Source organism: Phalacrocorax aristotelis, chromosome Z, assembly GCF_949628215.1.
Source record: "Phalacrocorax aristotelis chromosome Z, bGulAri2.1, whole genome shotgun sequence".
Classification (NCBI taxonomy): Eukaryota; Metazoa; Chordata; class Aves; order Suliformes; family Phalacrocoracidae; genus Phalacrocorax; species Phalacrocorax aristotelis.
The window spans coordinates 3,696,908-3,723,673 of record NC_134311.1 but is presented as its reverse complement, the minus strand read 5'-3'; the positions used below and the strand labels follow the sequence as shown (position 1 = coordinate 3,723,673).

Genomic DNA, 26,766 nt, shown 5'->3' with positions numbered 1-26,766 from the left:
TCATGTAAGCAAGCTTTGGGTCATCAGAACCTGGTTCTTATGGGTGACTTCAACTACCCAGATATTTATTGGAAGAACGATACAGCAGCTCACATGTCATCTATCAAGTTCCTGGAATGCGTAGAGGACTGCTTCCTCGTACAAATGTTAGATGTGCCAACCAGGAATGAGGCACTGCTGGACTTGCTAATCACAAACCAAGAAAACCTGCTGTGTAATATATATCTCAGTTAGTGACAGCCTTGTGATTGCAACATTGTGGAGTTTGGGATCCTGCTGAGCACTTGAAGGTCAGTACTAAGACGAAGGTTTTAGATTTTGGAAGAGCAAACCTCAAGCTTGCTCAGAGGTCTGTTGGGAGGGATTTGGTGGGAAGCTTCCATAGAGGACAAAGGAGCTATTGAGTACTGGGAGCTTTTCAGCAATGCTCTCCTGGAAGCACAAAAACAGTTCATCCCCTTTAAAGGTAAGGGAAGTAGGTGGAGCAAGAGACCCCCTTGGCTTAACTGTCAGCCTCTGAGTCTGCTCAAAACCAAGAAAGAAGTGTACCAGTGATGGAAAAGCAGATGAATACCCATCAAGAACTACAAGGGCATTGTTGGGAGTGCAGAGATGCAGTTAGAAAAGCAAAAGCTCAACTCAAACTGAAATTGGCCAGAGATGTCAAAAACTACAAGGAAGGGTTCTTCAAGTACATGAACAACAAGCAGAAGCAGAAGGAAAATATTGGCCCACTGTTAAACAGGAGGGATGAGTTAGGCACCAGCAATGCTGAAAAGGCAGAGGTTCTCAACACTTTACTCACCGCTGTCTTTTGCCAGCACTGTTAGGCCCCAGGCCTTGGGAACAAAAATCCCAGTTGATGTAAACACAGACCCACCGTCAGTGAAGGAAGAGGTGGCCTGTGAACTATTACAGGAGCTTGACCCTTGCAGATCGGTGGGCACTGAAAATAACCACCTGAGGGTGTTGAGAGAGCTGGCTGATATTGTTGTGAGGCCACTCTACATAATCTTTTAGAAGTCATGGAGATTGGGGGACATCCCAGAAGGTGGGAAGAAGGCTAATGCCACCACCATCTACAAGAACTTAAAGGAGGGTCCAGTAAATTATAGGCCCATCAGTATTACTTTAGTCCCTGGCAAAATTGTGGAACGAATCCTCCTGGGAGCTCTCACAAGTCAAATGAAGCACATGATTGTGAAAAGCTAGCATGGATTCACCAGGGTCAAATCATGCTTGATGAACCTGGTCACCTTCTATGGCAAAATAACCTGCTTGGTTGATGTGGGGCAAGTGGGGGACATTGTCTACCTGGATTTATACAAGGCTTTCAGTACAGTTTCCCACAGCCTCCTCCTAGAGAACCTGATGTATTGTGACCTAGACAAGTGGTCTGTGCAGTGGGTGGGGAACTGGCTGACAGGCCGCACCCAAAGGGAGGCGGTAAATAGCTCCTTTTCAAACTGGCAACCTGTCACTAGTGGGGTCCCCCAGGGATCGGTATTGGGCCCAACGCTGTTGAATATCTCCATAAGTGATCTGGATGACGGGATCAAGTGTACCCTGATGAAGTTTGCTAATGATACCAAACTGAGTGGGGAAGTGGACGCTTTGGAAGGGAGAGCCACCCTGCAGGAAAAGGTGGATAGGCTAGAAGAGTGGGTGAACAAGAACCTTATGAAGTTCAACAAGGACAAGTGTAAGATCATGCACCTGGGAAAACATAATCCGGGAGTGCAGCACAGACTGGGATCCACCTGGCTGGAGAGCAGCTCTGTGGAAAGGGACCTGGGGGTCCTGGTGGGCAGGAAGCTCAACATGAGTGAACAGTGGCTGCTGCGGCCAAGAAGGCCAACATGATGCTGGGTTGCATCAACAAGGCCATCACCCGTGGAGATAAAGGAGTCACTATCCCACTCTACTCAGTGCTTTTCAGACCACACCTGGAATGCTGTGTTCAGCTTGGGACACTGCCCTGTAAACAAGATGTGGACAGGCTGTAGAGGGTCCAGTGAAGGGCCACAGAGATGACCAAAGGACTGGGAAGCCTGCATTGTGAGGAAAGGCTGAGAGAACTGGGTTTGTTCAGCCTTGAGAGAAGAAGGCTTAGGGGAGACCTTATCGCCCCATCCAGATGACGGGGACTCCCTTTTGACAAGGAGTTCCACGGAAAAGACATGGGGTAATGGGTCCAAGTTACTCCTGGGTAGATTCCAATTGGACACAAGAGGGAAATATTTCACAATGAGAACAATCAGCCTTTGGAATAATCTCCCCAGGGAAGCGGTGGATTCCCCAACACTCGACGCTTTTAAGATTCAGCTGGACGGGGTGCTGGGCTGTCTTGTCTAGACCATGCCTTTGCCAAGAAAGGTTGCGCCAGATGATCCTGAGGTCCCTTCCAACCTGGTATTTGTAATTCTATATATTCTATTGCTTTATATATATAAAAGTATATCGATTGTGTGTGTGTGTGTATATTTTTTATTTGATAGAGTTTTACAGAATAAAACAGTTGGTATAACAGCATTGAGAAGAAGTTTGACCTTTTTTTTTTCCTTCTCTCTAAAACTTTAGATTACGTTTTCAGAAGGTCAGGCCCTGTCCACGATCACCCTGACAATTCTCGCAGACAGTGTTGCAGAGCTTTCAGAGACCGTGGAGATCACACTCACGCATGTTACCACTGTGGGTGTTCAGGATACCACAAAAGGAGCTGTAATCGATCCCAAAAGGTCAACAGCTGTACTCACCATTTTACCTAGTGACTCTCCGCACGGTGTGATTGGGTGGCATATGGAGTCTCTCTTTGTTAAAGTCAGAGAGCCAGAAGGTAAGGCTGTTTCCTGGTTCTTAGGAAAAAATACATGTTTTTTTCAAAGTCAACATCATTGAAGCTATAACAACTGTTATATATATAGAAATATTTTGTATATATGTAATGTATACAATGTATAATATATATTATACATTATTTATCAGCATTGTGTATACATCAGCATTTTTCTATTAAAACTGTAGCAGAAATATCCTTTGAAATATGTAACTATGCTATTTCATTACATACATTTTATGCTGTATTTCACATTGCATATATCAGCATTATCCAGTCTTTTTTTTTTAAGGGGTAAGTTATTAAAATCTTGTCATCTTGTGTTGCAAATCACTAATACATAGAATACTTCTATTTAGATAAAAAGCCAAACTTGCCCATTTAATGGGATTAATATGTTGTTTAAATTAACTTACATAGAAAGACTTTCCTCATGAATTAGGTCAAAAAGGGAAGCTTTTTGTTCTGTGGGATAGGGGAAGGAAGGAAGCAGTGCAAGCCTGAATTCCATTTCAAGAAAGTTGAATTGGGGTTTTTCTGCTTGCCAGCTGCGTGTTTGGTTGGGCTGTGTCAGTTTCCCTTGCAGGCACCAAGGGAAATTGTAAAGGATCTGCCAGGCAGTTGGCCAGAGGAGGACTGCCGCGGTGCTCAGGCTCCCGCCCTCCCTGCTGGCACGGGGAGCCAGGCAGCTGGTTGCTCTGGCATGCTCTACAGCCTGGTGGCTTTCCAGCAACTGCCTGATGGGCTATTCATACTTCAAACGCCCAACTGAAATTTCCTGGCAATTTAACGTTGCATCCGTATTAACAAATAAAATTTATGAAAATACGCTTTCCGTCAGAATATTATTGCAGATGAAACCTCCTCACCTGTTATATTTTAAAGCGAATTAGTGTTGCCCCTTTTTTAGCTCCTGGAAGTACTGTGAAGGGATACTGCTTGTTCCACACATACACATGCACACACATTACAATCATTTATACTTTGAAGTTAGGGTTCAAGGCATGTTCTTAGGTTTCATTTGTTGCAGTTTCTTTTCCAATCTTTAAATGTTGTATTTTTGGTGAATTATATACAGGGGCTAACTGTGAAGTAGTATCTAATTTATACAAGTAACAGAATCTAGTCTGAAGTACAAAGGCTGTTGCTTTTCTATTTCTCCAGTCATAAAACGAGCACTTTTAGCCAAATGCTGTGTTTGGAAGTTTTTTGGAAACAATTGCAAATCTGCTTTCCCAAAAGCGATCTGAGCCTGACTGATACAAGTGTATCTCATTTTTTTCAACATTTGAGTTAAGGAAATTTAAAATCTACAGCCAGAGTGACTGCCTCCAACACTGCTTTCTGTACGAGAATCAGTAGTGATCTCCGAGGCTTGTAAAGGCCAGGTAAAATAGTGAGATGGGAGTTTTGAAGGAAAACTGAATAAAAATGGCAATGTTGAAGTAACAGTTTCTGTAGCAAACATTTAAGACTGTAAATATTCTGTATTTTATTACTCCTGTAGATCCAGTTTCAAAATCCTTTCCAGATGTACAGACTGTGTGTTGTGTGTGTTCACACCACTTGTATGTGCTCATTTGCTTGAGTTGTTGAATTATCCATGTATTGTTGTGTTGCTAAGCAGAACTGAAGAGGGCTCTAGCAAGCAGCTCCAGTACAATGAGGTGAGCTGAAAATCAAGAGAGCAAGGCTTAAAATAATCATATCTTGATTTTTTTCCCCTTCCTTGTTATAGGGCAAGTGAATTCAACTACTCTTGCTTTACAAATTGTTCGAGAGCAAGGGTTTGTTGGAGAGATTGCAGTCCATCTGAGCACTGCACCTAACTTCGAACTCCCCCTCTCCAACCAAGCCACAGAGAATGAGGATTATGTACTGGAAAAGAAGACAATCGTTATGGCAGAGAATGCAACAATAACTTCTGTTGTAGTCACTGTTTTGCCTGTGAGTAGTCTAACAACAACTTTAGCTAGTAATATCTTTTAAGGAAAGGGAAAGTGGTGCTGCTTCTACACCAGAAGTAGGATTTAGCTTTCTAAAAATAGCTAAGGTGTGATTCTTACCTTGTCAGATGGCTGTATCTTAGTAAAAATTGCAGCTATCTCTTTCAAAAGAATTTGAGTACTCATCACTAAGAATGAACCATATTCTTTGTTTTGTTTTGGTCCCAAATTAACATATAATAAGGATGAAAGGAAAAATTATAAATGTCTTAGGTCCTTGCTGGTTTTGCAACTTGTTGCAGATTTTTACAGAGGATTTATTTTACTTCACACGTATCTTAATAGATTTGTTCTGTAGTTGAGGAAATGTTGATTTTTCACCAAAAATATGTATATTCTTTAAATATATTCATAATGGATGTATTGCTTTTCAAGTTCTGGCTTAGTTTCTGGAATCTAGCCACCTTTCTAATCAGTAGGAGGAACAAGTGACAGCGAGCAATACCTTCCACCTTTCTTACAGACCTGGAATCTGACTGCCAACTTCAGTTTCTAAAGCTCAGCAGAGGTAGTCTTTTTCACCTTTCATACAGTGTGAAACAAGGCATTTGTTATATGGTACCAAGTGCTGAGAATTTTTTAACAGTTAGCAAGCTACAAGTACTCAGCTTCCTGCATGTATTATAACTTACAGTGTTTTATTTTGAAAGTGACATTTAAAAGTATTTTTCCAGGACAATGTTCCAGAATTACAGGAAGGATTTATAATCAATATTACCGATGTGCAGCTGGTAGATTCTCCCACTGGAGGTCAGCCAAGCGTGAAGAGGCTTGGGTTAGAAGTAGCTGAAATAACAATTGAAGAAAACGATGATGCCAGAGGAGTATTTATTTTCAATGCTACAAAGGTAAGTAAGTCTGAATGAAACATATTTAAAGTAGCATTCCAGAAGGACAGTCCATGTTTTCAGACCAGTTTTGATAGTGTTTTAATAGGCTTTATGACACTAAATTGTTCTGGATATAGAGGCCAGATACCATACAAAACTCCTTCTTGAAAGTTTCTTCAAAATTAATATATGATATTTATTTAGGGAGTTGGAAGTGCTAAAGCTGGTGTCATAGAATATTCTGAAAGGGACCTCGGGAAGTCATCTAATCCAGACTTTTGCTTAGAGCAAGGTCAATGCTAAATTCAGACCAGTTTACAAGCGATTGTGTATTTCTTTGTTTATTTTTACGTACAAGTCAATATGCCAAAAAAACCCAGACCAAAACCCACCCAAATAAAAAAACCCCAAAACCAAACGTTGCTGTGACACTCAGCAGTCTCCTGTTGAATTTATAGGATATAACTGGAGCTGTTGCTGGTTATGAGGTTCCACCACCACAGAATATACTGAAACTTCCAGTTGTTCGGCAGGCTGGGAGGTTTGGGTCAGCAACTCTGTATTGGGAAGCCATTCATTCAACTGCCAGCTTTGAAGACTTCACACCATCATTTGGAAACCTTACATTTGCAGATGGGCAGGTATGCGCTTGCTGAGAGCTTATCTGTCTCTGCATTATCAGCTTAACTGTTTCTCATGTTTTCTTCCAGCAGAATTTGCATCTTTTCATTGAAAATATTTTATGTATGTCCTTATGTGTGTGAATGATGCTCCTGACTTAAGTTCTTTAACATGGAAAAGCAGAATGTTCATAAGCGTTGACCAAATAGGGTTGTGTGCCTTTGGTACCTCCACAAGTGAAGACATAATTTCTAATAATAACGCCTGTTACACTGAAAATTCGTAACATAACCTGACTTCTCTATAAATTATCAGCGTAAGCTTGTATGTTTTCTTAGCTGTGTCTACATATAGTTGTAAATTTCATGCTGCCCCTGACAATACTTAGTGTACACAAGGGGTTTTGATTTCAAATGAACAGAACCGGTCTTTGGCGAATAGAAAGATATACTTTGTGAGCAGAATTTTGACTGAAGTACAATATTGTGTACTTTGTTTTCTACTGAGTAGAAAGCAGAGCAGTCAGCTGGTTGTAACATACAAGATGGACTTAAAAACCACTCTTGAAATTTGCTATCTTATAAATATACAAGTGTGATCAGAAATAAGCACAACTCAACAATGTGTATTTATCTATTATTAGATAAAATATACTATTTTAGATTTCAGATTTTTTCAAACAATTCACAGAATATTACAAATGAAACTTTATTGCTCTTTTTTTTAAACAATTTCTGCAGGCTACAGGAGAAATAGAAATTACAATCATAGATGACAGCGAAGTTGAATTCCTTGAGATATTCAAGATTGCCCTGGTAAGGGTAACAGGTGGCGCAAGACTTGGGGATGACACCCTGGTAACTGTCGCTATTCCACCAAATGATTCCCCTGTTGGAGTATTTGGATTTGAAGAAAAAAATGTAAGTTTGATTTGGATTGCTTTCTTTTCTGCTAAAGCTGGATGGATGGGTTTGTGTCACTAACACATTGCCAATTTTGGTAAGCCTTCATTGCAGTGGAAGACATGACTTCATTGAAAGGCGTATTAGTACTTGCCTTCATCTAGCTGTGTAGGGTGGTGGTAACAATGAAAGTGCTGCTGCATAGGTGTAGATTTTGGTGTGACCGAATCAATTTAATTCAGTAGACTCACAATTCAGGGCATCCCAGGTAGGATTTTTGGTAGTCTGTTGAATATTAAAATGGTTTTGTAATGATCTGTAGACCTGAAAGTCTATGAAACCTATCTTGTCTTAGTTCTTGTCCGTGAAGATTCTTCTGCTCTCCATTTTGCTGGTGCTGTGCCTGCTTGTGACTCATTGTCTAATTGTCTTGAATCACACAGCATACAGAAATAACACGAGTGACTGATCTTTGCTAGCAGAATTCAACACATTCCTTATCTTCTGTTACCTCCCTGTTGATTTTCACTCTTTTTGTTATTTTACATTGTCATTGATAATGTTTTTTGTTCTTTATCTCAAGTCAGTATCGATGCCTTTTGCTACAGCCTTTCCTATTTCGTCCTTCTCTTCCTTATCAGGTGACAGTGAAGGAACCTCAGACACCTGATGACTCTGCTGCAGTTGTGTTGCTCACTGTAAGCCGAAGTCAAGGAGGACAAGGAGCAGTTAAACTGTTATGGATTCTTGAGGAAGCAGCCAGATATGACCTGACCCCTTTGAATGGTACCCTTCACTTCAACGAGGTACTTCTGATATTGCAATAAATTATTTACTAGTAGATTTTTAAATACTTTCTTCTTCTTATGTGTGTTTGCAAGGTTGTTGTTACATGTTTATAGAAGCAGGGGGTTACTAAATATTCTAACACTAGGGGAAAGGCCAGTTTGAACTGGTAGGATTAGCAGTATGTAGTGTCTTTTTCAAGAAGAAAAGGAAAGCTGCCATGCTATTTTTAAGGCAGCACAATGTAATCATCAGGAAGACAGGCTCTTCAAATCTGAATTGCTTTTACAATTAAGAAAGAGAAACAAAAATGTACTAAATGTGAAGAATGATTGCAGAAACATTTTTCCCATTGCAGTATCAGACAACTGAAAGAGAAAATTAATATTGAAAGCATGAGAAGGATAAATGAATGCTCAAAATTTGCAGATTTTAAAAAATAAATAGTAAAACACCCAAATGACTTTCAAACTGGACAGTGGTATTTGATTTGTGTTCCATGGCAGGTTAAAACTCTGAAGTAGGAGCTGAAATACTGGACATTGTCAAACTATTGTTGTTATCTTAATATTTGTATTTTACAGTCTACTCAAAATATTTAATGAAGGAATTTTTTTAACACGAAGCATTATCTATTCGGTCTGTACAAGGCTATTTTGCATTAAATAAATACGCATACCAGTTATTTGTTTTACTTTTAATCTGCTGGGAAATAGCTTTTTTGGTAAGACCACCAGTTTTGGCAAAGTTATGCTATCATTTTACTATCCATTATCTACTGATAGGCCTGTATATCTTTTCCCTGAAGTTCTTATAAATGCATACATGTAAGGATACAAATATGTATGCATGGAGTACTAAAGTTTTACAATATTTACCTACTTTTTTTCCTATAATCTAATTTTAAGCATTTGCTACTGCCACAAAATGTGAATTAGACAGGACTTTGCTATGGCCTAATATGTCTAATCTTAATAATGTTAATCCTTAGAATGTATGTGTTCTATTGAATATGCACTTTCTGATTAAAAAGGTTTTGTATTGAAATTTTCCACTAAGTTGAAAACTTCTTTGTGAATAGAGTTTCAAAGTAGTTTCAATAGTTATTCACTTGAAAATAGCCAGGGTATTTTTGGGGTGGCACACAATGTTTGAGAATCAATTTTCACTGTTTGTTAATCTGTGATTCTGTGATTTCGTCCAGACCAGAAATGTCACTTAATTTATGTATTTTTATATCATCTGGTCTTTACGCGATGCAGACTGAATCCCAGAAGTTGATTGTTTTACATGCGGTACAAGATGATCTGCTGGAGGGGAATGAAACATTTACCATTCAGCTAGTCTCTACTGGTGATGCAGAGATATCGCCTGTAAATGGTAAAGAATTAATTCAATACATTCTATTTTAGGACATTTCATATGAGAATTGTGTCTGTTCATACTATTTTAGTCTGCAGTGCTTATATATTTTGTGTGCAGCTAGTTGGTAGCAGTTTTGAGTGTCAGTCCTTCTCCCTAAGTTGTTTCCTTGTGTGAAGAAATCAAAGAGAATTTTAGATCATAATTTTTCATTCTAAATTAGTTGCTGGTGTAGACTTTTTGTTCCGATAGTTGACGCTGTCCATAAAGAATTTTTAACAAGAAGAAGCAAAAACCAAAACCAGGTTCAGACCTGTGAGAATCATAGAATAATTTCATTTGTAAGGGACCATACAGGGGGTGATCTAGTTGAAAACCCTGCTCTAGGAACAGGAGACTTCACAATTAGATCAGGTTGCTAAATGCCTTGCCCACTCTAATTCTGAATATCTCCGTGGATGGGGGTTCCATGGGCTCTCTGAGAAGCTGGTCCTTAACTGCTTACGTCACAAAATTTACAAAAGTTAGCTCATTAGTTAGTTTTCATTTACCATGAGGTTTGCTCTCTTCATAGGTGTTGCAACCATCATTATTGTGGGCGATGAAGGAGCCTCTGGGGTGGTTGGGGTAGCCCATTCATCCAAGCATGTTCTGATTGGAGAACCTTCAGGAAATTATAACGGAACTGCTCTTATTAGGTGGGTACATCACTCATCTTTCCAAAGGAAGGACAATAGCTCAGTTTCAAAAGCTAAGAGACTCCACATTTGGCAAGAATTTCTGGAGTGCTGTACTTCATTATCACTTCTAAAATCAGAATTATTTTTAAAATTCGATGCCTTTTAAAGGAGGGCAGAATATACTATGTCTGCGTCTTTTCAGTATTACTGGGGAGCTCCAAATACTCTCAGTTTCAAAATATTTATAACATTGATCCGTTAAAGAGGATTATAATGAAAGGAAGAGGGGAAGGGTATCCATGGCATTTGAAGATGCTTTGTGCTCTTCAGGATTCAATTCCTGAATTCTATTTCAGTATATTGCTATGATGGGTAGCGTAACCAAAGTGGGAACTGGGTTTTTAGTTGAAAGAAGTGGTTATTTCACTGCATTCTGGTCACTGAAAACAGGATGAAGAAATGAAGATGTTACTGTACCTTCTAAGAGTATTGGATAAAAGGATTATGACAGCTTCCTTTGGTGAACCAGAAAATACAAGCGACAGAACAGCTTCTGATGCTGCCCTGAGAAGCCCAAAACACAAAATGATGTTTTGTGCAGCAGCGGTTGTAGATCATGTAGTAGATCATGTTCGGTACAGACTTAGTTCACCAAGACTGATGTCATGAGTAGGATTAGGCTTTAGGTTTTTAGACAAGTAGATCAAGAGATCTCATAGCAGTGTTCTAATGTCCTTCTGGCTTAAAAACCAAATTGCATTACCCTTAAGACACATTTCCCTTCTGTTTTGCATATTTATCTTCAGAAAAGCAAAATGGAAGCAAGAGAGCTCAGTTTTCAGCCCCCACCTTTGGGCTTTACTTGCAAAGAAACTTTAAAGAGTTCTCAGTAAAAATACATCTCAAGACGCCTCCCTACACTGGGAAATAAAATGGAACTGCAAAAATGTTATTGGTCTGAAAATGTCTTAATAGTGACTTAGAACATTAAAACTCAAGCTCCACACTGCTGACGTTTCTTTCATTCACAGCAATATAAAATACTGTCATTCTCTGGATTGGATGTTAAGTATTAAAGGTAGAAAATGAAATCCGTGTTTGTGTCCTTACCTGCAGCCTGATACGTGGCCCAGGGATTTTTGGTGAGATCATAATATATTGGAATATAACACCGCCTCATTACACAGAATTTATTGAGACATCGGGGACCTTGACAATGCGAGATAGACAGTCTGCGGCAGTTGTTCTAATACAGGTACATGAGAGATTTTACACCAGTAGCTATTTCAAGTACTTCCTTTTATTTGGTTAGTATCCTGGTTAGCAATCAGTTATATCTCTCTCCCTGGATATCGTTTAAATCCTTTAAGCTTTCCTTGTTTCTTCTCCCCAGGCTGTAGATGACAACCGTCCTGAGGAGAAGCATTACTACCAGTTTCAACTAACTGGAATTAGTGATGGAGGACACATAAATGAATCCAGCAGCACAGCAAATATTACCATGGCTGCCAGTGATTTTCCGTATGGGGAGTTTACGTTTTCGCAGGAGCTATTGCAAACAACAGAAGAAGAAAAATGGGTATTAGATTAAAATTCCTCCTTATGGAAAAAATTGATAGATATCAATATGATTGCTAGATTTATGCTTAACTCTAGGGAAAAAAAAAACCCAAATCAAAGATCTATGCTACATTTATCATAGCACAGTCTCCAGAATGGCTGTCTGAGGCTTTTTAAGGTTTTTAATACTCTGAGAAAGAAGGCTATCTGCTGAGTTACCATTACTCTGTACTTGCTAAAGCAAATTGTTGTTACCTGGCAGAACCATTGAAAAGACGCCTTTAGAACATCTCCTAAAGGCATCTGTAACAGAAAAACCAACCCATTTTTTTTAAAAAATGTTCTCTTTTCCTCAGGTTAACATCACTATTGTGCGTTCCAGGGGATCCTATGGCAAAGTGCGTCTTTGCTTTCAGATACTAAATGGGACTGCCGAGGAGGGAGTTGATTTCACTCCTACAGTAGGGGAATTGCTGTTTGAGCCGCATGAGGAGATTAAAATGGTTTTGGTTGAAATTCATGATGACGACTTTCCCGAAGGTCCTGAAGACTTTTCAGTGATGATTACCAAAGTGGAACTCCAAGGAAGGTAAAGATAAAATTCTTAGTTGATGGTTACAAGCAGAAGGACAAACTGTATTTGTAATCTGATATACCTGCAGGTATATCCCTGATATACCATATCAGCACTGGATTTCAGCTGTTTTACTGTAAAATTGTGTAAGACAGCTATAACAGTAATCTTAATAGAAATTGGATATATGGGGAACCCAATTCTTCTAACATTTGTATATAGATTTTGCTGATCAAGATTGACTAAAGTTAAAAGTCCACACATTACATACAAGTTGTCAAGTTACATGAAATTCAAATAAGAAGACAAAACGATAAAACAAAAGTACACAATTCTGTGAATAAAATACTATTTTTGCATATATAATAGTTTGAAAAAGTGTGACCAAAAAGTCTTTAGTATTAACTGTCAGAAAATAAAAGTATTTGTGGTAACTGACAAATTGTCATACTTGCATCTTAATACTTCCACAAGAATTTTTAATATAATTTTCCTTTTTATGTTCTTGCAAGTGGATTTGATTTTACCATAAAAGAAAATGGTCTACAGGTGGATCAGCCTCCAATAACAGGAAATATCTCGACAGTGCGAGTCACTATAGCAAAAAGTGATAATGCAGAAGGCATCATAGAATTTGATCCACAGTATATCCTTTTACAGGGTAAGTTTACCTTAAATTTTTGCTTAAATTTAGAAGAGAAGTCTGTGGCTATGGCATAAATTTTGAAATGAAATAACTTTTTCTCAATTTTTCTTGCAGTGGAAGAGGATGCTGGGTTGATCATGATTCCTGTTGTGAGAAAGCGTGGAACTTATGGCTGTGTAACAGCTGACTTTCTTTCTCGAAGTATTTCTGCACTTCCCAATGGTGTTGACTATGTCATCCATAATAATTCTGTCATCTTTTATCATGGCCAGAACCAGACTTTTATTTATATATCTATTGTAGATGATGAAGAAAGGTAATTCATTTTTCCAATATTTATTGACTGATTTACTTCTGAGAAATCCTTTTTTAGCATGTGCAGTATGCCTGTGTGTAGAATTGGAACTGAAAAACAAATTTCTGTGGTGCTGAAAAATCACCTAAATTTAAAGGGGGAAAAAAGAAGCTAGTATTAGTTTCACAGTTCATGTTAAATTTTATGCAAATACATTTATTTTCAATTAGACTATCAGACATTTTGGGTGTTAATAGTACTGCTGTGAATAATAAAATATTTTGACTTTTTTTTTTTTAAATTTAGCATGAGTAGAAAATAGAACATTATTTTTATTTCAGATATCACCGTTCTAAGCAAGTGGGAGGAACGTTCCACTCTGTGCTTACAGAGATGACTTCTGTATACTTTTAAACACATCCAGTTGGATGCATGATTGAATTACTAAGTATAGTTTTAATTTATTTTTTTCTCTGGTATCTCAGAATCTCTTTTTCTTTTTCGGTGCAGTGAATTTGCAGAGCAATTCGAAATCCAGCTGACAGGAGCCACTGGTGGAGCAGTCCTTGGGCTCCACCTAGTGAGCCAGGTCACTATTGCTAAAAGTGACTCCCCCCAGGGCGTCGTCCGATTTCTCAACCAAAGTCGAATTATTCTTCCCAATCCCGAAACACCCACAGCAGTGTCCCTGGTGCTGGAAAGGACTGGAAGATTGTTAGGGGAGACACAGGTGGGCCCTGGCTGTCAAACACTGGATGCTTTCCAGTGACTAGGTCAAAAAGCTCCTGCATTTTCCTTCCAGCACTTCTTTGTGACTGATTTCTGATAGGATAATTGCAGCTTTTTATTAAACGTGAATTGCATATGGTTGCAGTATAACAGAACATGTTGTTACCCTTTAAATCTTCTCTTTCTCCTCCTGCTTTCTTTCTTTTATTACGGTCTTGTATGCTTTGTTTTGAACTAGCTCCTAATTCCATTGAAAATATGGTTAATTTCATATACCACCAGTAATTTAATTTCATTTGGTTCAATTACTCCCTAAAGCTGGACAAACGTTCCACAGCAGATTGTTTACTATGAGTTTTCTGTGCTTTTTTTTTTTTTAACCCTGTACAGACCACTAACAGAGTGAAGGTATAAATATGAACTAAGGTAGGCCTTTCCCAGTCTTGGCAAATGACTGGAAGATTGGCAGTAAAGGCCATCAGCTCACCCATGTAAAAATTGCCTTGGTCTTCCTTGACTTTTTCTAGAAGTCATTTGAGAAAACTGGAAAAAAATGGCCAAAACATTTGTCATTTTCTGTCTCAATATCACCCTTCACAGGGAATTGTTTTGGACATAAGTAGTCGTTTGGGGAGCTTCAGATAACAAATCACGAATGGGAAATAGAAACTGGCCCATGTGTTTCCGGTTATGTGCTAAAGAAATCTCAGTTTCTCTTCTTTTCCGTGACTAAAATCTAGACTTTCATGAACTGGCATTGTGGCTAACTGACACTTCAAAATTTTCATTTGTAATTTGTCATGTTTATTCTTCCAAAGGATTATGTGTTTTCCAACATAGAATTAATTATGAATATTTTGTATTCTGTATTAACAGCAAAGACTTAAACCTAGCTAGTTATCAGGTACAAGAATTTTCATATCACTTGTGGTACTCTGTCATTTCTCCCCCTGGGAGCCTATTATAATGTATCACCGCTGTAAGCCTGTAACTGGTATCTTCCACAGATTAACTGGGACATCTTGGGACCCAATTCAGAAGAGGTTTTATCTTCCCTGAACAGTGACATTGGTGACCCTGTGAATGGATCATTCTATTTTGGAGAAGGAGAAAGAGGCTTGAGAGCTATTAATCTGCAAATCTATCCTCATGAAGAAGTTGAAGTTCAGGAGATCTTCATTATTAGACTGATCATTGTGAAAGGTGAAACAGAAATAGATCCTAAGGCAAACAACATTACACTAATAGTAAGTCATTGCTTTTCTGTCTTCTGAGATCTCTGTTGATATTGGTATTTATCCCGCAAAGCTTTTAAAATGTAATAATTACTGAATAGTTTGTCATTTGGCTTTTTTCCCTTTGTAATATTTACGTGCATTGTTACAGCTTACCTCTTCAGAAAAGAAGGCAAAGAATCTGTCAGTAAAAATTGGTATATAAGCCCTGACCTGATATTTGCAGATATCTGTGGTTCTCTTTGGAAAGAGCATGGACTGGGTCCTCATTTCTAAATGTCAGGTTTTTGTCATCCCTTCTTGACCTCTTCTTCTGCTCCAGCTATCATTTATATATAAAAGAAAGGAGACAATCTGACTATTGCAGAGCAAGAGAAATGCAGAAATTCATGGGAGAAGGCAGAGGAAGTTGTCAAATTACAACTCTACAAATTACTGCTCTAGGGATACTGCAACTAAGGAAATATTTATAAGGCTTTTAGAAGAAGCCCACAAAAAATAAATCTTTTTTTAGAAACTAGATTTTTATTGTTTCTCTGGTCTGTAGAGTGTTGAGGGAAATAGCTCCTGTTTCCACAGGCTCCTCAATGTTTCCTTCAGGGACCCAGGTTTATTCCTTGGACTGTAATGTTCCACCGTGCACGCCAATGAATTGGCTTCTCGGTAGGCACTGGTGTTACCACTCACTTGTAAGTCAGTTCACCACCAATTCTTGTTGCAGCTAGTGATCCACGCAGATGGATGTGGATGAGCGCTATCCCAGAGGGCTGAGTTTGCAGACTGATAATGTTAGAAGAGTTTCTGTACACTAGCCCAAGGTGCCTCGGCATTTCCTGCTTTAATAGCAGAATATTCAGACAGAGCATGTGAAATAAAACTCTGTCCTTTTCTTCCTTGGATAGTGCTGAAAATCTGAAAAGGGGACATGCATACTTTCTCTGCTGTCTCTTAGTAACGTGTATCCATGGGATTCATTTTCCAAATCCTTTCAAAATTACTGTCTGAAATGTGTTTAGACCATTTATAATTTATGAGTTGTTTAAAGATGAGTGAGGCTCAACTCAGTGGATAGAATCATTGTCATTGCTTGAATTTCTTTATATATAATGCTTTTATTGATCCAAGCCTGAAAACTTTCCATATTTATTGGCAGCATCATATTTTGACTCCTGTTCAATTTAGATTCTGCTTAAACTTATTTATGTATCATTGTAGGCTTTTCTCACAACAGAGCAAATTACCCATAGATTTCATATAATAGTCTTCCTTTGTGTGTGGGGGGTGTCTGTGTGTGTGTATGTACACACGGGCTTGATATCACTCCCTTCTCATACCTTGATGGTCTTCTGGGTTCAATGTTTTTTACTCTCTCAGTTTCACTTCTATCTGCTAATATACTGTTGAATCTCCTTAAGAGGAGAAAACTTGGTAGGAAGAACTAATAGATAATGTGTCCTGTAGCACCTAGCAATGAAAATCTCAATGACTTGAACAAGAATACAACTCACTGTATTTCTGATGCATTGTTTATTTTTTTGCAGATAGAGAAATTTGGTGATCCCAATGGAATTGTACAGTTTGCTCCTGAATCATTAACTGAGAATAACTATACAGAACCCTCAGCAGTAGAAGGGCCACAAAGTATTACCCTGTTTGTCAGACGAATTCAGGGCACTCTGGGAAACATAACGGTATTCTCAGTCTTTTCCTAATAAACAGTATAATCCAAAATCATCCTCAGTATCCATGTATGGATGAATATTTTTTTTTCATCCATCACTTACATTGGTTTTTACCTAAAGTTGTTTAGAAATCAGCATTTTAAGTTATTTGTTTAATTAAAGAAAAAATCAATTAATAAAAGCATCCGCTGTGTTTAATGAGAACTTGTCACCCCTTTCTGGTGTGAGGAAACTTGGAAAAAGGAAAAACAGCAAGGATGTCTTGGTGTAAAGTAGAAATAATTTTTTTAAATGGTTCAGACATTCCATATAGTTTGAAGATATACAGAGGAAATCGTCACATTCGTGGTACTGTTAGAGGAACAGCACACCCTCCTTTTGTAAGATGGTCTGTGTGTTTCTTCCTATGCATACCCAAACCAATTTCTATTTTACTTAGTTAAAACCAATCTGTCCCATATCCCATCTATACTGAATCCTGAATATGGAAGTTTCTGACCCTGTGGATAATTTTGCTTTCTTTTGTTTTGCACATTTTCTGGACTCATTTCAGGTTAACTGGGAAATACGTAGTGAATCTGACATCACAGGTGACTTTCTTAGGACAGAGGGATCTGTTGTCATTGCTGACCAGCAGAGTACAGCTGAGATAATTATCTACCTGTTACCTGATGATGTTCCAGAACTGGATGAAAGCTATGTGGTACAGCTGATTTCAGTAGAAGGTGGAGCAGAGTTAGACCAAGAGCAAATAATTTCAAAGATCAACGTTTTTGCAAATGATGATCCCTGCGGAGTGTTTGCCCTGTACTCTGACCAGCAGTCAGTACTAGTAGAGAGAAGCCTGGATCGGTACATTCAGATTAACGTAACTCGGCATGCTGGGGCATTTGGAGAGGTGGTCGTTGAGTACCATATCTGGTCTCCTCGTGAAGAAGCACTAATTGCACCTGAAGATGAGGTGGGATACCTCACAGTAAAAGATGGTGCCAGCTTTGGAGTGAAAAGAGTGCCAATAAGCAGCCAGGTCTGTATTATCCTTTCAGTTCCTACGATATCTGTTGTTTCCATTTGTGCTCATCACAATACAGATGTGCTGCAATAAGATACTGAGCTCTCAATAGTATCCACTCTGAAGAAGTATCCACAGAAAAGAGAGTTTAGTATTATGAATTTCATATTTATGGAATAGAAATGGGTTTAAATTTCACATTTTCAGATAATAATTGCAAAATCACTGCTATGCAAATTCAAATATTCAGTTTTGCCTTCTTTCATTGCTTGGTGTTACTATCACTTCAATATTTTATTATTATATATATGCAACTATTTTCTCAAGTTTCCCTTTTGGATTGTAAATCGTGATCTGTCAGTGCTGACTCACGAAGAGGCAGATAAATTTACCTTCAGTTCTCTGTGTTCCCTGCCTGTCTGTTATTACTACAGCGTTACATCCACACATACATCCTTTCACATCCATCTTGCATCTTTTTAATCCTAAGGATTAAAATCAAGCTGAGGCCCACGGTGCTAGGTACAATTTATTATTTATTACAGTATTATTATTTATTATGGCAACAGTTGCTCTACCAACTCACATTCCAGCAAACTGATGGTAAATCACATTCACAATATTGATGTTTTAACTGTATTTCTTTTGAGAAACATAATCAATAAAACAGTTGTCTTGAAAACACTGCTTTTTGTATGCAAGTAGAACAAAATCTGCAGATTGTTCTGCTACTTAATTCTTTGAACTGGTGGATATCATGTTTTTAGTGGGATTAAATTTCTAGCTTTTTAATTAAATTCTCTCTCTCAAAGGCATTTATTTTACTGGGCTTGAATTTTACTCTGGAACTGATTAATGTAAGCCTGGTTAGGGGAAGTGCCAAGGATGTGCCTAAAATATTAGAAAAAGCAAAATCAGCTGTTCTGCTTATTCCTGAGGAAGCTGCCAATTCACAGGTCAGTAGACTGGCTGCAGTGTAACATTTCTACCCCAGAAGGAAGGTACGCTTCATTACAAAATATAGCTGCTATAACAATTCAGTTGGCTCCTTGAAGTTTTCATCATTGCAACTAATTTAATGACTGACAAGGCTTTTCTGGTTATTACTTGTACTGTATATTTTCTTTGATACAAATTCTCATAGAAATGTGTTAATACAGTTTGAAAATGTTTCTTCATCTATAAAATGTAAATAGTCTAAATATTATGGTTAATTTATACCTTTGTTTACATGAGATGGAAGTTCTAAGACTTAAAGGAAAATACCTAATTCTGGACAATGTCATTCTTTTAAGTATAGCAGCCCCAAAGTAGATAGCAGCATGTATGCAGTATTCTGTGCAAAAAGAGATGGAGGTCATGCTGGGTTTTTATGCAGTTGACTTGAAGCTGTTCTGTCTTTTAATTTGTAATTGAACTTAATTCAAATGGTCTTCAAATGTTTTTTGAATGGTCTTTCTGTAAAAATTGCTTACTACTGTATCTTAGTCATTGCATTTAGAATGTGGAAATTATCCTTTCAGTCCCATTTGTGGCTCAAAGGAAAAAAGAGTAGATCATACTAGCAAGAATAATTTTGTGAACGATGTCATGTGACAACAACTTACTTTTCCCTGGGTACACAATTAATAATGTATTTTAGACCTATATGTATATATACAGTACTACAGCTATTGCCTGTGATCATTAAGAGCAGGTTGGTTTGTTTTTCTTCTAAACAACAGGCCCAGGGTGCTGTATTCAGTGTTTTCAGTGCTGAAACGTCAGTCATACTGGTTCCTTTTGCCTGAGATCTAATTCTCTGAAGTCTAAGATTTAGAAATATTGTTAAAGAGTTGTGTATTGTTGTAAAGTAAAGAGTTGTGTATTGTTAAAGGAAGTATGTGTCTATATATACACATGCATATATATACACACACATATGTACATCTATATGCACACATAACTATTGTAAAATGCCTATTTTTACAAAATATAATATTCTTTCACACATGTTATTGCCCCTTTTTACTAAATTTTCCATAACAAAATATACTTTGTTTCCACAGGTGGGCTTTGAATCTGTGATTTTACGACTTACAGACGTTGTAGCAGGGACAGGCCAGGCTGTCATAACCAGAAAAGGAGTTTATGGCTCTGTAATAGTTAGCTGGATTTCAGGATACCCACCAGACCTAATCGCTGACTTTGCTCAGCCAGGCAATATTACTTCTCCATTCGGTAAGAACCTGTCTGAGGGAACAGCTATGAAAGTTGCCCAAGTGGTGATGCCACCTTATGTTATTTGTACCTCTGTATGCTTCCTCTGTTAATGAAGAGATATTAGAAAAAATTGTATTGGGTAATTTTTATCTGTAAGGGATATGGTTATTTTATGAGCAAAAAAAAAAGAACTAAGCTTCATAAATACATGTCTGGGAGGTAGGCACAATGCTGTGCCTCTGAAAGACAGCTTTATATAAGACAGGCCCTTATCATGTAGATTTCTTCTTCCTAAATGGAGTGGAATTGTGGTTAAAGTCCCTATCTCAGAACATTCCCAGACTCCTATTTAGTGATTTTGACTTGTGCTCTCTGTTACCTTCTCTTTTCCTTCAGGTACTGTTGTATTTTCCTCTGGTGAGCGAAGTAAAGTAATTTCATTTCAGGCGACTCCAAGGCTAAACAAACAAGAGTCGTTTGCCATCACTATAACAGCAGTGCACAGCAACGTGTCTGGCGGGGCTCGCCTGAGGTAAGGCTATTACTTATACTTTTAGTCACACAGACGCTGCAAGAATAATGACCTGTGTACGGGCATATACCTTACACAAATCCCTACTGAATTATAGTTAGCTAGCCAGTTGCAGTGCCTTATTTGATAAATTTGTCTGTTTTGTCTCAGGTGGAAACAAGTGTCAGTACTGCTCAGAACTGAGGCTATTCTCCAGTTCCAGTCTGTTTCATATCACTGGGATCAAAGGTGGCTAGAATGTGTCTAGAATGATGGAGACAGTTAAGAAAACAAAGAAGCAAGATCAACAGTTTTTGCCAGGAAGCTGAAGGATGAAAGCAACTCTAACAGTTTTTATTAATGTCTCTAAAAATCCATATTTAGCAGATCTTAGATAACAATCATTATTTTAAATAAATAAAACAGAACAAGAAATGCTCCAAAAATACCTAATTTATATAAAACGCCCTTTTTATTCTTAAAAACAAAGCCATTTCATTTAATGTAGTTTTCCATCTTGGCTAAGTTGTTATCTATTTTTCAGACTATTTTCTTTTCATTATTCCTTACTCAATGATAGCTAAAAATTACGTAAAAAGAATGGACATAGAGTAACATCACATATGGAGGAAGGTATTGGCTTCACCATATTACAATTACACTGGCAAGGCTGAAGGAAGTAAGGAATGAGTCGGATGGCTAAACTCGTGAGGCTTACCCCTTCTCCTAGGCTTGTCTGTCCTGTAGACTGCTGTCCTCAGAGCACCTATTTACAGTGTGAATCAAATACCTTGGGTTTGCAAGGGGGACCTTTCCTAGAAGGCTTAAGACTACATCCCACCGAGGGTAAAGCTGGCTCAAAGAGTTTTTAAGTCCCTTAGCCATGGGAAGGGTCTAGTTTGTTAACCTAAATCCCTGACTATAATTGTAGTGCCACTTGGTAGCCTCTAGCAGTAGATAGAATGAATGGGTCAGTTCTACAGGTAAGCGTAAGATCCAAGGTTTACCTAAGGGTCTTAGTCTTTATGCTTTTTTTCTAATAAGAAGGGGATATATTTAATATGAATGTCATGGAACTTAAATTGATATTGATAATTGGGCTCAGATCTGGAAAAAGTGCTGTGAGTAATGTTGTGGGGGGACAGTTAGTATTTCAAAGTACCAGTGTAAGCTTTAAAATAACTTCCCTTCCTTCTCTAGCTTCCTGGCTAAAAGAGTAGATCTGCTAGCATCCATCTGCTCCACAGTTTTCCCTTAGTACAGGAAGTTCGTTCAATGGTTAAAACTGGCATTACTCAGAATGGCTGTGTTGTATCATACTTTCCTTTGCCTCCCCATTTTCTCAGGAAGACCTTATTTCATTTAACCTTTACTCTGTACCCTGTGCTGACTCAGGATGCATTAAGCCTGTTCAATCCAATCATTCCAAACCCATTTTTCAGGGAAGCTCTTTACATCTTACCTTGTATGGTTGCTATTTCTTCCCTCACCTCATGCATTTTTTTTACCCACTTTCGTACAACCATCATTGACCGTTCATTGGAAATTGTTCTGCTTGGGTGTTTTACTTTTCGTATTTCGTACTTCCTCACTCAACTTCAACATCTTTTCTGTTTCAGGTCAGGATTTACAATAGCTGAAATTGAGCCAATGGGGATCTTCCAGTTTGCTCTCGACTCAAGATCTGTTTCAGTTGAAGAAGATGTTCAGGCAGTCACACTGCATGTCCAAAGATTGTTTGGTTTTCAAAGTAATCTCACTAAACTGACGTATCAGACCATTCCTGGAAGTGCCAAACCTCTAGAGGACTTTATACCCATCTACAATGGAGAGCTTATGTTTTCACGTTTTCAGACAAACGCTGCGATAGAAATATCAATAATTGATGACACTGTGTCTGAAATGGAGGAATTTTTTTTTGTAAATTTGACTGCTGTGGAAATTTTGGATATTGAACCTGTGAATCCTGACTGGAGTCCACGTTTGAATCCAGCTTTCAGTGTTGCAACGGTTAATATCCTGGCAAATGATATTCTTCATGGAGTACTAAGTTTGGGGCCAGAGTTTATTTATGTTGAAGAAGATGCAAACAACAGTACCCCCAACACAGTGATACTTCGTATCAGAAGGACCAAGGGTTTTAGTGGTGATATTGAAGTAACTGTTAAAACCTTTGGGGGAGTGAGTGCACAGAGTGGAGTAGATTCATATCCTTTTGGGAATGTTTATGGAAAACCAAATTTAACATGGGCAATGGAAGGAGAAGATTTTGAGGAACAGTCAGTCTCTCTGACTTTGCTTGATGGAGAAAAAGAAAGCAAGATGTCCATAAAAATTTTTGATGATGATGAGCCTGAAGGGCAGGAATTGTTTTATGTTTTCCTCTCAGATCCTGAATGCGGAGCTCAGATTGTGGAAGGGAAGGATGAATATGGATTTGCTGCTTTTGCAACAGTAATTATTGAAGGTAATATTTTTTCCTCAAGAAAATTAGCAAATACATCTGAAATAACAGTAAATAACTGCTTCTTCTCATACTAATTTTAGTGTAAAGATTCAAATTCTGTTCGATAATAAGCAGGGTATTCTATTCCCAAATCTGTAGTTTTCCAGATCAGAGGAAGCATCTAGTGCACTGAGCCCACCCTGCATCCCTTAGCAATGTAGCTCAAAATACATTTAGAGATGCTGTCTATGTCTATTCTTGTCCTGTTTTACTTCATGAAGGGAAAGGCTAAGCCTGAGTGGTTTTTCTTTCATGTGCTGTAGCATTGCAGGCTTTTTTTGTTTTCCTTTGCGATTTTGATCACTTTTACATTGTATGGGGTTTGTACAAAGTAAAAGAAACAGTTTCTGTTTTCATTCTTTGGTACTATGCCGTTCATATCTGCAGTTCATTCATCTGCTTCTGGGAGGGAGGATAGGAATGGGCTTACACAGACATCAGGGAAGAATTTTTCTTTCAGTCTCTGCACACTACTGTGAGAAAGTGATTTCAGAGCTCCAATTTCCCTTAGCTTTTAGATATCTGTCAGACCTATCAACTAAATGAAAACCCAGTTTAACTGCAGTATAGATTAAGTTGTATAAACAAGTTGGGAATTGGAACAGTTTAGGCTAATCAAGAAAATTATATGTAAGATCCAACATTTACTGGAAGTTTTGTGTATTTAGATAGCCTTAACAGGACAAGGTAGGTTTTGGGAAAGAGTATTAAACTGTGCGGTTGAATGAGTGTATGCAGCAACCAAAATTGTGTATGCAAGAACAGGTAGTGTAAAACTTATGTTCCCTTCACATGCACTATTTCTAGAATTCCCCGTGCAAGTAACCCACTGCCTGTATATGCAAGTTAACCAAAGGAGTATGTGGACAGGCATGGGTTGGAATCTGACCTTGTACTGAATCCCACAGAAGTCTATCAACATGTTCTAGAGTTACACCCTGAGTACAATGAGTACATAAAGCAAAATCACGAGACAAGTTATGTTAAGGGTCAAGCATGTATCTGCATTTAACTGTATAGATAGAAAGGTACCACAGGTTAAATATCTGTGCATGCCCACAAGAAAACACACAGTTTCTGTTGATCTTCAGTAAATATATTGACATTTAATAAGCACTGTGTTGGAAATAGATTGCCTTTTCAACTGCAGGGTAAAGCCATCACTACCTGTGAGGAAAAGTCCTCTAGAAGCAAGATGTAATGCAACACAGTGAAGACATTAGTTTCCCCTCATTAAGTCCGTTTTTTTTCCTCCACTGCTGTTTTGCTGAAGTTTTTTACATTCCCATGAGAACAATGTGGTATTTTGCAGCTCCCTAGTTCCAAACACTGAATTAAAGATGCAGGATTACTGGTGAGGTAACAATCTGGGAAAAGGAATGGGTTCAACAGCGTGATGGGTGGGACAAATGAGAAAGCTAAAGATAGGTCCTTGGAAGCCCATCTTTGTCCCATAACCTATTATGGCAATGCTGTCCGTCTAGGGGAACGCTGAGGCTCATTTCTGTTTAGAAATAATATGTTTTAAGTGTTACAGTAAAAGTAAAATAATGTAGCTGAAGTGATATCTCATGAGGGCATTATAATCAAGGCTTTTGACACTGTTCTGGACTGCTGTGACACCTAACCTCTTGAAGTCAAGGGACACAGCATTCAGTCAGCTTGCTGAATGCTGCTGAAAATACAAGCTTAGGTGCATGGGTGTTGCCATGACTCCCATAAGGAATCTCCTTTCAGAAATACTTATTCTACTGGTTAAAAGAAAATTTAGAAATGCCAGCATTTGAAGTTCTGGGTAAGTATGGAGTGTAAATTAAGAGTAGAAATATTAAAAGGCATTTTCTTGAGGTGTCCCCAAGGGGTACTTGGCAGCATGCTTTTGATACCTAGTTTTTAATTTTTTTAGCTGTTATCCGTGTTAAGATTATAATTTAGCCTCAACTTAACTTTCTTGCTAATTACTTTCATGGGCTGTTTCCTATGTAGGAAGTGATCTCCAGAATGGCATTTTGGGATTCATTCCAGAAGTACAGAGTGGACTTGTACTTGATGAAGACTCAGAAAACAGAGAGGTGCTGCTGATTGTCGCAAGGCAACCAAACAGGTGCAGGCAACAGCTGAATCAAGTGCTCTTCTCACATGCTGTAATATGTTGTCTTGAGTCACAGAAGCTGCTGTTAGTGGAAGAGGTTATCATAGAGTTTTATAATAAAACTTTGCATTTCAGCTCCTTTAGTAACTTCCCAGAATTTGGCAAGTGGGCTTTTAAGTTGTGAATGTGATTAGTTCTGTCACGTACTGTTACAAAACACAAATGAAAAAAACAAACATTTTGCAGCTTAAAGCGTCAGACAGCAAGTGTGAAAGTTTTTGATTAAGGTACAGTATTTACACTGCTAAAGCTGCAATTCAAATTTTCATCTTCCTGTGTCATGTAAGTAGGTGAGAATACTCAGATGAGAAATTAAGACTACACCTAAGTGTCAGCACTATGCTTATGTCTTCAGTCATGCAGATACTGTGTTTTTTCTAATTAACACAGATATACATTGCACACTTCTGTGTACTTCAAACAAATATGCTGAAGCACTCAAAGTTCTATAAACTTATAGGAAATAAAAATTCTGCCTGGTTTTCCAGGCAGACGGTTACTATAGTATTAAGGGAAGTACTTAGGCACATCACTATTTTCCAAGCACGAGCGTCTCTTATTCACCTTATCTCAAGTTTCCTGAAAAAAAAAATTGAGTAGAATCTGCATGCCCATAATTGCTTTACTTTCTTCCTGTGTTACTTTTTGGTAATCTAAATAGGTTTTAGAGGGAGGAATTTAAGTAAGAGGGATAGTTTTTTGTCAGTGGGTTCCCTAGTGATAAGTTCTGAAAATTAACAAAAAATGTATGTTACTCTGTGATTTATGTTTCCTAAAGCAATAGTGCTGTCCTTCAGTACATGTATACTCTTGATTTGCTTTTAGGGCTTTTGAAGATGTGAAGATCTTTTGGCGTGTGACCTTTAATAAAACAGCTGTGGTGCTTCTGAAGGATGGGATGAACTTGGAGAACGAACTTGTATCTGTGCTGGGAGCCACTACCTGCATGGCAGGTCACACAGTATGCAACATCTCCATTGAAATAAAACCTGATAGAGTAAGTAATTATTGCTCATTTATGTGTAGCACTGTGGCATTGAATTGCAATTTATCAAGATGAAAAAACCCCCGTGATCCAGAGGAACTGATGTGTAGGACACAGTTTGAACATGGTAACTTGACGTCTGCTCAGTTCCTCTACAAACATGTTTATTTACATGCTTGTACTATCTGCTTTGTGACCGGTAAAAATTTGGGAAGCAGATGAGTATTTCGTTTGAAGAGTAAATTGCAGATCTCAGTTTTCTGTAGAACAATAACAAACAAAAAAAAAGAATGGAGTTATTTCAGTGATGGAATTAGTGACTATGAATATTTCACTATTCATATAGTGGACTCTTATCCTTTACATAGCAAATTTTTCATCTGTTAAAGCACTTCCTCAGCATTGTTTATGGGAAGCGTATTCTGTAAGTATTAACATTTCATTCAACAAAAAAGCCTGTTATTGCAACTTGTGCATAATTTTACATGGCTAAATCTCTCACAATGATCTGTGAAAAATCTACCTAATCATAAAGCTGCATGAGAATCTCTGAGTGTCTAAAAGTCTGTCGCTGTGCACATCCAACTTGTGAGCAGCAAAGTTCAGTTTAGGAGCCATCATCCACTAAAGCCATTTGGTGTTTGTCAGCTGGGT

At 38.1% G+C, this 26,766-nt stretch overlaps 1 protein-coding gene across 1 annotated transcript in view; it reads left to right on the top strand.

The window, feature by feature from the left end:
- The window catches only part of ADGRV1 (adhesion G protein-coupled receptor V1), a 275,402-nt gene that overhangs the window by 84,915 nt on the left and 163,721 nt on the right, over nucleotides 1–26,766 (top strand). Inside the window, exons 55-77 of the mRNA XM_075079982.1 lie at nucleotides 2,581–2,836; nucleotides 4,575–4,783; nucleotides 5,517–5,690; nucleotides 6,131–6,313; nucleotides 7,034–7,213; nucleotides 7,837–8,001; nucleotides 9,244–9,361; nucleotides 9,918–10,041; nucleotides 11,140–11,278; nucleotides 11,417–11,602; nucleotides 11,940–12,172; nucleotides 12,670–12,818; nucleotides 12,918–13,119; nucleotides 13,609–13,828; nucleotides 14,835–15,074; nucleotides 16,604–16,753; nucleotides 17,298–17,771; nucleotides 18,569–18,712; nucleotides 19,805–19,976; nucleotides 20,355–20,490; nucleotides 22,089–22,936; nucleotides 24,962–25,079; nucleotides 25,953–26,124. Coding sequence (XP_074936083.1) covers nucleotides 2,581–2,836; nucleotides 4,575–4,783; nucleotides 5,517–5,690; nucleotides 6,131–6,313; nucleotides 7,034–7,213; nucleotides 7,837–8,001; nucleotides 9,244–9,361; nucleotides 9,918–10,041; nucleotides 11,140–11,278; nucleotides 11,417–11,602; nucleotides 11,940–12,172; nucleotides 12,670–12,818; nucleotides 12,918–13,119; nucleotides 13,609–13,828; nucleotides 14,835–15,074; nucleotides 16,604–16,753; nucleotides 17,298–17,771; nucleotides 18,569–18,712; nucleotides 19,805–19,976; nucleotides 20,355–20,490; nucleotides 22,089–22,936; nucleotides 24,962–25,079; nucleotides 25,953–26,124 — 4,992 coding nt within the window. The remainder of the gene's footprint in view (nucleotides 1–2,580; nucleotides 2,837–4,574; nucleotides 4,784–5,516; nucleotides 5,691–6,130; nucleotides 6,314–7,033; nucleotides 7,214–7,836; nucleotides 8,002–9,243; nucleotides 9,362–9,917; nucleotides 10,042–11,139; nucleotides 11,279–11,416; nucleotides 11,603–11,939; nucleotides 12,173–12,669; nucleotides 12,819–12,917; nucleotides 13,120–13,608; nucleotides 13,829–14,834; nucleotides 15,075–16,603; nucleotides 16,754–17,297; nucleotides 17,772–18,568; nucleotides 18,713–19,804; nucleotides 19,977–20,354; nucleotides 20,491–22,088; nucleotides 22,937–24,961; nucleotides 25,080–25,952; nucleotides 26,125–26,766) is intronic.